This window comes from Mus caroli, chromosome X, assembly GCF_900094665.2.
Source record: "Mus caroli chromosome X, CAROLI_EIJ_v1.1, whole genome shotgun sequence".
Taxonomy (NCBI): Eukaryota; Metazoa; Chordata; class Mammalia; order Rodentia; family Muridae; genus Mus; species Mus caroli.
The window spans coordinates 70,776,231-70,786,539 of record NC_034589.1 but is presented as its reverse complement, the minus strand read 5'-3'; the positions used below and the strand labels follow the sequence as shown (position 1 = coordinate 70,786,539).

General features: G+C 37.5%; 1 protein-coding gene across 1 annotated transcript in view; it reads left to right on the top strand.

The window, feature by feature from the left end:
* Nucleotides 1-10,309, top strand: part of F8 (coagulation factor VIII) — a 276,933-nt gene that overhangs the window by 167,654 nt on the left and 98,970 nt on the right. Inside the window, exons 11-12 of the mRNA XM_029473023.1 lie at nucleotides 1,633-1,847; nucleotides 8,127-8,277. Coding sequence (XP_029328883.1) covers nucleotides 1,633-1,847; nucleotides 8,127-8,277 — 366 coding nt within the window. The remainder of the gene's footprint in view (nucleotides 1-1,632; nucleotides 1,848-8,126; nucleotides 8,278-10,309) is intronic.

The window sequence follows — 10,309 nt, the reverse complement described above, 5'->3', positions numbered from 1 at the left end:
GGGAAGTTTTCTTCTTTGATTTTGTTGAAGACATTTCAGGCCCTTCGAACTGAGAATCTTCATTCTCTTTTAATCCAGATTTTCTTGTATTTGGTCTTTTCATTGTGTCCTGAATTTCCTGGATGCTTTGGGTTTCGAAGTTGTTATGTTTTGAAGTTTCATTGACAGTTGTGTCAATCTCTTCTATGGCATCTCCTATATCTGATATTCTCTCTTCTATCTCTTGTAAATTCATACCATTTTATTAATGAAAAATCAATTTGCAAATATATTTACCATAGAACTAGGTAATATACTCTTGCTTTTTCTTGCCCACAGTCCTAATCATTTTACTATTAAAATAAAATACATTATGTAAGAATATACAAATATTCTTATTACTTCTATTATTTGTAATAAGAGGGATACCTTTTTGAAATAATGTTATCAAAAGCATAGAAAGAATCTTTTATAAGCAACACCTGTCAATTATAAAAGCTGATGGCCAATGAGCTGATGCAGAAAATAGGAGATGTTACTCTGGCAGGAAGAGAGAGTCTTCTGGGAAAGGGTGAAGGAATAAAGAGAAATGAACATAAACCATCAGATAGCTGAACTCTGGACAGAGACAAGAGATTCAAGTGAGATGCTGAGTGAGATGCTGCGAGAGATGCTGAAGTAGATGGTAAGAAAGAAGGAGAGGTAAACTAACCATGTGTAAGACATATAATAGTTTACATGGATTAAATGAGTTATGAGATGCTCATGGAATGAGCCACAATTTATGATCTAGGCATTTATTAATAAATAATTAGTTTCAGTGTCATCATTATGGGACTAGGAGCTCAAAAGAAGAAAAAAAGATTTATATCTTTATAGAAAAGTCTTCTTCGCCCATTTTTTTAAAGGTTTATTTATTTATTTTATGTGAGTACACTGTCGCTGTCTTCAGACACACCAGAAGAGGGCATCAGACCTCATTACAGATGACTGTGAGCCACCATGTGGTTGCTGGGAATTGAACTCAGGACCTCTGGAAGAGCAGTCAGTGCTCTTAACTGCTGAGCCATCTCTCCAGCCTTCCTTGGCCCATTTTTATTGTATAAAACAATTGTTTGAATCTTAAATTTGCTACAGGTGCCATTTTACTTTCTGCTTGCTGAAAAAAATTCACATGCACATGGATTAGTAGTCTCCTTGAAATAAGAACTGATTATTGTTAAAGGGGGAACTTTAGATACACTGAACTTGACATAATTCATGAATTAATTTTGGACCAAAAATAATTCAGAATACTTCAGCTTACCACTGAGAGGAAGAGAACCGTATTTATAGACAGAGAACAGAAAGTGAAATAGAAATAGCCTGATTAAATGCAGACAGTGGGTTTTTTATACAACATTTTCACAGCCTCAGCCTTTAATGAGCTAGAGGTTCAGCTGTTATGATATGCTAAGACTCAGCTCCTTGTTATAAGAATATACTTCCAAGTTAGGTTAAAAATATCCATATACTAATTTAAGTTACAGTTTCCATGCAGAGAGAACTTGAAATGTATATATAGAAGCTGGTTTGGGCCAAACTTAATTCAACATTACAAAATATGTAGCTCATTATATTCTAATATTCTGTTTCTGGTTTGAATGTGGATAGGTATAAAGCACGTGAAGGATTTGCCAATTCATCCAGGAGAGATATTCAAGTACAAGTGGACAGTTACAGTAGAAGATGGACCAACTAAATCAGATCCACGGTGCCTGACCCGCTATTATTCAAGTTTCATTAACCCTGAGAGAGATCTAGCTTCAGGACTGATTGGCCCTCTTCTCATCTGCTACAAAGAATCTGTAGATCAAAGGGGAAACCAGGTGAAATCTTTTCTTTCCAAGTACTAAATTTGAAAGTAAAAGTCGAATAAAATGCCTATGAACTTCTAGATATTCCCTATATTCTCTTGATATAGATACCTATATAACTTATAGAAAATATTACCCAATAAAAGTGATTATGGTGAGTTCCACTTAGCTTTCATTATATTTTAGTTTTCTGAGTAACTTGTCTTCTAATAAAACATAAAAAGCCAGGATCCTAGATTCTTTCTATTTAACTCAGTTCCAATCTGGAACTTTGCTCCCCCCACCCAAAAGGAGTCTCCCCATTCTTACTCATCTAATTGCCACCTACATTTAAATTACCATTTTTTGAGACAGGGTTTCAGGTGTTCCAGGCTTGCCTCGAACTCTTTATGTAGTTGAAGACAGTCTTGTCTTTGACATCTGGTCCTCTTGCCTATACATTGTGAATACTGGAATTATAGTGTGTGACACCATGTCCAGTTTAAGCAGTACTGGGGATCAGGCTAGTATGTTGGAGAACAAGTGTGATGGATTGTCTCTGTATATTCAGTTGTTAATTCTGTGTCATCGGAGTGCTAAGTGCTGTCAGTATCTTAGTATTGTTATTTCTAATACCCATGACTGGTCTCGTATTTTGTAAATATTTGTCCTTCCTCACTAGCCTGAAGACAATCTATAATTGTATCTGATTGGCTGTAATAATAATGTGACATCCAATAGCTGGACAGATAGAGAGATCCTGGGTAAAGAGAGCAGAGGAGAGATTCAGAGAGCACTCTGGGAGGATAGACACTGCATTGGAGCAGAGACAAGACAGGTTAAATTAGATGAGCTACCTCGGAGACTAATGAAGGCCTAAACTTTAAACTATATTAGAACCCTCCCTATCTTTATTTATACTGCTGGCAGGTCTGAGAAAGTCAAGCTATACCCATGGCTTTGTGCATGCTAGGCAAACTACCAACTGAAATACAATCTGACCTCTACAAATTTTAAAACCTACAAACTTATGCCTACAACCTGTTTCTTTCCTGGACATCTCATTATGGATGAATCAAAAGCACCTTAAAATTAGCCATGTTGATTGTACATGCCTTCAATCTAAGTACAGGGGAGACTGAGTTAGGTGAGTGTTTTCAAGGCCTGCTTGGAAAACATAGGAAGTTCTAGGCCAGCCTGTCGTGTGAGCAAAACCCTGTCAGAAAATAAAAGTAACATATTTCATTAAAAAAAATTCGAATACGGTCTAGGAAAAAAAGTAACATATTTCTAGCATCTACAACAGTATGTGACATTTAGTAAGGAACAAATATTTGCTCAACAAAATAGAGGAAAATTGTCTCAGATTGTGGTTAGAACTTAAATTATTTCTACTGCTTTAGAAAATTATCTGAGTAAGAAAAATTTAGTTATTTATAAAAATCTCAATTCTTAGCTCCAGAACAGCTTACTGCCATATTTTGAGGCTTGAATATGAATTCATTTGGACTTTTTAGAATACATAAATTTCTACTAGTTAGAAGGTATAGCATACAAATCCAGAGTGTAGGACTTTCAACTAATATTTGGATATGGCAAAATATCTCTTCTAAGAATATTTCTTAATTATACTTTTCCACAGCTTCTGAAAGATGACTGAAATATATATTCTCTAATTTCCTCTTCAGCAGTTTGGCTTTTGTAACTATGGGTCATATAAAATGAAATTTACACATATGAAGTTTAGATATTAAATCTTATACTCCAGATACCAGGTACCAAAGTTAAATCAGGATCAGATTAATGATCTAAACAGTCCCATATCCTCTAAAGAAATAAAAACTGTCATTAATAGTCTCCCGACCAAAAAAAAAAAAAAAATCCCAGGACCTGATGGGTTTAGTGCAGAGTTCTATCAGACCTTCAAAGAAGATCTAATTCCAGTTCTTCACAAACTATTCCACAAAATAGAAGCAGAGGGTACTCTACCCAATTCATTCTATGAAGCCACAATTACTCTGATACCTAAACCACACAAAGATCCAACAAAGATAGAGAACTCCAGACCAGTTTCCCTTATGAATATCAATGCAAAACTACTCATAAAATTCTTGCAAACAGAATCCAAAAACACATCAAAAGGATCATCCATCATGATCAAGTAGACTTCATGCCAGGAATGTAGGGATTGTTCAATATACAGAAATCATTCAACGTAATCCTCTATATAAACAAACTCAAAGAAAAAAAATCATACGATCATCTTATTAGATGCTGAGAAAGCATGTGACAAAATCCAATGCCTGTTCAAGATAAAAGTCCTGGAGAGATCAGGAATTCAAGGCCCATACCTAAACATGATAAAAGCAATCTACAGCAAACCAGTAGCCAACATCAAACTAAATGGAGAGAAACTCGAAGCAATCCCACTAAATTCAGGGACTAGACATGGCTGTCCACTCTTTCCCTACCTATTCAATGTAGTATTTGAAGTCCTAGCCAGAGCAATTAGATCAAAGGGATACAAATTGGAAAGGAAGAAGTCAAAATATCACTATTTGCAGATGATATGATAGTATATATAAGTGACCCCAAAAACTCCACCAGAGAACTCCTAAACCTGATAAACAGCTTTAGTGCAGTAGCTGGATATAAAATTAATTCAAACAAATCAATGGCCTTCCTCTGCACAAAGGATAAAGAGGCTGAGAAAGAAATTAGGGAAACAACACCCTTCTCAATAGTCACAAATAATATAAAATACTTTTAAAATATAAAAAATAGTGTGACTCTAACTAAGCAAATGAAAGATCTGTATGATAAGACCTTCAAGCCTCTGAAGAAAGAAATCAAAGAAGATCTCAGACGATGAAAAGATCTCCCATGCTCATGGATTGGCAGGATTAGTATAGTAAAAATGGCCATCTTGCCAAAAGCTATCTACTTATTCAATGCAACCCCCATCAAAATTTTAACTCAATTCTTCATAGATTTAGAAAGAGCAATTTCCAAATTCATTTGAAATAACAACAACAACAAAAAGGTAGTGAAAACTATTCTCAACAATAAAAGAACTTCTGGGGGAATCACTATCCCTGACCTCAAGCTGTACTACAGAGCAATTGTGATAAAACCTGCATGGTACTGGTACAGTGAAAGTCAGGTAGATCAATGGAATAGAATTGAAGACCCAGAAATGAACCCACACACCTATGGTCACTTGATCTTTAACAAAGGAGCTAAAACCATCCAGTGGAAAAAAGACAGCATTTTCAACAAATGTTGCTGGCTCCAGTGGCAGTTGGCATGTAGAAGAAGGCAAATCAATCCATTCTTATCTCCTTGTACAAAGCTCAAGTCCAAGTGGATCAAGGACTTTCACATAAAACCAGAGACACTGAAACTTATAGAGGAGAAAGTGGGGACAAGCCTTGAACTTATGGGCACAGGGGAAAAAATCCAGAACAGAACACCAATGGCTTGTCATGTAAGATCAAGAATCAACAAATGAGACCTCATAAAATTGGAAAGCTTCTCAGTGAGTGCATATCATGTGTGTTCTTTTGTGATTGGGTTACCTCATTCAGGATGATATCCTCCAGATCCATCCATTTGCCTAAGAATTTCATAAATTCATTGTTTTTAATAGCTGAATAGTACTTCATTGTGTAAATGTACCACATTTTCTGTATTCTTCTGTTGAGGGACATCTGGGTTCTTTCCAGCTTCTGGCTATTATAAATAAGGCTGCTATGAACATAGTGAAGCATGTGTCCTTATTATAAGTTGGAACATCTTCTGGGTATATGCCTAGGAGAGGAATTGCTGGATCTCCTGGTAGTACTATGTTTAATTTTCTGAGGAACCACTGGACAGATTTCCAGAGTGTACCAGCTTGCAATCCCACCAACAATGGAGGAGTGTTCCTCTTTCCACACATCCTCCCAGGGTCTGCAACGCTATAGGAGGAACAACAATATGAACTAACCAGTACCCGCCAGAGCTGTGTCTGTAGTTGCATATGTAGCAGAGGATGGCCTAGTCGACCATCAATGGGAGGTGAGGTCATTGGTCTTTTGAAGATCATATGCCCCAGTACAGGGGGAATGCCAGGTCCAGGAAGTGGGAGTGGGTGGGTTGGGGAGCTGGGTGAGGGGAGGGTATAGGGAGCTTTGGGGATAGCATTTGAAATGTAAATGAAGAAAATATCTAATAAAAAAATTAAATGGTAAAAAAATTGCAAAGCTTCTGTAAGGCAAATAACACTATTAATAGAACAAAACAGCAACCAACAGATTGGGAAAAGATCTTTCCCAATCCTACACCCGATAGAGGGCTAATATCCAATATATACAAAGAACTCTAGAAGGTAGACTCCAGAGAACCAAATCACCCTATTCAAAAATGGAGTATAGAGCTAAACAAATAATTCTCAACTGAGGAATACTGAATGACTGAGAAGCACCTAAAAAGATGTCCAACATCCTTAGTCATCAGGGAAATGCAAATCAAAACAACCCTGAGATTCCACCTCATACCAGTCAGAATGGCTAAGATAAAAAACTCAGGGGACAGCAGATGCTGGCGAGGATGTAGAGAAAAAGGAATACTCCTCCATTGCTGGTGGGATTGCAAACTGGTACAACCACTCTGGAAATCAGTTTGGCAGTTCCTCAGAAAATTGGACATAGTACTACCTGAGGACCCAGCAATACCACTCCTGGGCATAAACCCAGAAGATGCTCCAACATTTAATAAGGACACATGCTCCACTGTGTTCATAGCAGCCTTATATACAATAGCCAAAAGCTGGAAAGAACCCAGATGTCCCTCAACAGAGGAATGGATACAGAAAATGTGGTATATTTACACAATGGAGTACTACTCAGCTATTAAAAATAATGAATTTATGAAATTCTTAGGCAAATGGATGGATCTGGAGGATATCATCCTGAGTGAGGCAACCCAATCACAAAAGAACACACGTGATATACACTCACTGATAAGTGGATATTAGCCCAGAAGCCCAGAAGCCCAGAAGCTCAGAATACCCAAGATACAATTCATAAACCACATGAAACTCAAGAAGAAGGAAGACCATAGTGTGGATACTTCTATCCTTCTTAGAAGCATGGAACAAAGCACCCATGAAAGGAGTTACAGAGACAAAGTGTGGAGTAGAGACTGAAGAAATGACCATCCACTCACCTGGGGATCCATCTCATATACAATCACCAAACCCAGACACTGTTGCAGATGCCAACAAGTGCTTCCTGAGAGGAGCCTGATATAACTGTATCCTGAGAGGCTCTGCCAGTGCCTGACAAATACAGAAGTGGAGGCTCACAGCCATCCGTTGGACTGAGCATAGGGCCCCCAATGAAGGAGCTAGAAAAAGGACCTAAGGAGCTGAAGGGGTTTGCAGCCCCCTAGGAGGAATAACAATGTGAAGTAGCCAGTACCCCCAGAGCTCCCTGGGACTAAACCACCAACCAAAGAGGACATATGGTGGAACTCATGGCTCTAGGTGCATATGCAGCAGAGGATGGTCTAGTCGGAAATCAATGGGAGGAGAAGCCCTTTGTCCTATGAAGGCTCTATGCCCCAGTGTAGGGGAATACCAGGGCCAGGAATCGGGAGTGGGTGGNTTGGTGAGCAGGGGGAGGGAGGGAGGGAGGGAGGGAATAGGGGGAGGCTGTTTTCTGGAGGGGAAACCAGGAAAGGGGATAACATTTGATATGTAAATAAAGAAAATATCCAACAAAAAAAGGAAAAAAATCTTATATTCAATTAGCAGGTGACTCAAAAAAGAATTTAGTTCATTATATAAAGTGCTATTCTAAGATCCTGAGGGAATTTTTTGAACAAAATCTTTATGGTATAATTCAGTGTTCATCCTGTCATATCTTATTTCCTTTTATGTTTTTTTAAATTTCCTATAAGCTGATAGCCTTATATAAAGGTATTTGAAATTTAAGAATTCAGAATGGTATTAATTTTTATTTGATTTGGATGTTCTTTTAAGATCTACATTTCTCTACTTTAAACATATGAAAAGCAAAAACACTGGCACAAACTATACCAGTATATGATCTTGGGTCCAGAAGGAATGAAATTTACTAGATCTAGTTACCTTCCTACCTTGAGGTTTCATTAGTTCTGAACATTCATTCATCACTCAAAATGCCCATCCCTCTGCCAGTACATGGATTTAATAGTATACTCTATGCTATCCCTTTATTCTGGGCTGCTAACTCCTCCCTATAGTATGAGTGACATTTCCTTCTCCTTTTTAATATATGTTATTAACAGATGATGTCAGACAAAAGAAATGTCATCCTGTTTTCTATATTTGATGAGAACCAAAGCTGGTACATCACAGAGAACATGCAACGCTTCCTCCCCAATGCAGCTAAAACACAGCCCCAGGACCCTGGGTTCCAGGCCTCCAACATCATGCACAGTAAGTGAAGAATAACTTGGATTCATTGTATATCTAGTAAAGAGAAAATTGATGCCCCCAACTTATGTCTAGTAACATCTCTTATATAGAGACTATAATAAGTATGTAACTGAAACTACATAATACATATTTTAAAAATCCACTGACTACTTTTCTTTTGCTACCCTGTCCTTTTAATTTGTATTTTATGTCCTATATTATTCTTTATTACCAACTACTCCATACCAAGCTAACTCATTTCAAAATATTTTATTATATAATCATATACTATATACATGATATTTACCTTCCTAAAGTATTAGATTTATCATCTCACAGTGTTAAAAGGTAGTTTAAGCTGGGCAGTGGTGGCACACGCCTTTAATCCCAGCACTTGGGAGGAAGAGACGGGCAGATTTCTGAGTTCGAGACCAGCCTGGTCTACAGAATGAGTTCCAGGACAGCCAAGGCTACACAGAGAAACCCTGTTTCGAAAACAAACAAACAAAAAAAGTTTAAGATCAAAGGGTCAGAAGATTTAATTTCTTCTTCAATCTCTCTTTAGCTTTTAGATGTTGACTTGTCCCTGTACCCTTGTATGGTCTTCCCTCTGTACCTTTCTATATTGTAGTCATCTCTTATTATAAAGGACTTAGGGTCTGCACTAGTAACCTTATTTTAACTAATTTTCTCTTTAAAACCCATCTCTAAATCCAGCCATATTTGGAAGTATTGGAGTTTGAAGCATCAGCATGGAAATAAGGGGAACCCAAATCAGCATATAAAATATGTATGTGTTATTTATGTATAAACACAGATCTGAATAGTAAAAGCATAATAAAATTTTAATCTTAATATCCTACTAGAAAAAGATTATCAGTGATTCAGATAACATGGTTGTCTTAGTCAGGGTTTCTATTCCTGCACAAACATCATGACCAAGAAGCAAGTTGGGGAGGAAAGGGTTTATTCAGCTTACACTTCCATGTTGTTGTTTATCACCAAAGGAAGTCAGGACTGGAACTCAAGAAGGTCAGGAAGCAGGAGCTGATGCAGAGGCCAGGGAGGGATGTTTCTTACTGGCTTGCTTCTCCTGGCTTGCTCAGCCTGCTCTCTTATAGAACCCAAGACTACCAGCCAGAGATGATCCCACCTAAAAGGTGCCCTCCACCCTTGATCACTAATTGAGAAAATGCCCCACAGCTGGATCTCATGGAGGAATTTCCCCAACTGAAGCTCCTTTCTCCGTGATAACTCCAGCCTGTGCCAACTTGACACACAAAACCAGCCAGTACAATGACATATTTGTCAAACTGGAAAAATTATAAGACCATTATTACTAGTGGGTATGGGTAAAAGGGCACTGTTATACAGAACAAGTAGGAAATACTATAGTTCTTTTGAAAATTACCTTGCTTATTACTTTTTTTTAAAGATTTATTTATTTATTTATTATATGTAATTACACTGTAGCTGTCTTCAGACACTCCAGAAGAGGGTACCAATCTTGTAACAGATGGTTGTGAGCCACCATGTGGTTGCTGGGAATTGAACTCATGACTTTCAGAAGAGCAGTCGCGCTCTTAACCACTGAGCCATCTCCCCAGCCCTGCTTATTACATTTTGAAATATATGCTTTTGAAGTTCTGGTCCTTGTTGGGATGGGATAAGCACACGTTACCCTATTAGTTTCATATAATGTGACTAAAATTCAAATCATTGAAAATCACAGAAAAATTGCCTAAGAACAGAACCCTGAAAAGTTATATTTTAGGATATTCTAAGAGGTGCCTTCTATCAGAATTCTATGCCCTTTGTCTTATAATATTAATCCTCCACTTGAAGTCAAACTGAGCCTCACATTTAATTTGGACTTCTGGTAATACTTCTCTATTTTAATCTAGAGTCTTAATACTTTACTGTCTGTTCTAAAAGTTTTTTTTTTAATTTTTAATATTTTTATTACATATTTTCCTCAGTTACATTTCCAATGCTATCCCAAAAGTCCCCCATAGCGCCCCCCACTTCCCTACCCACCCATTCCCATTCTTTT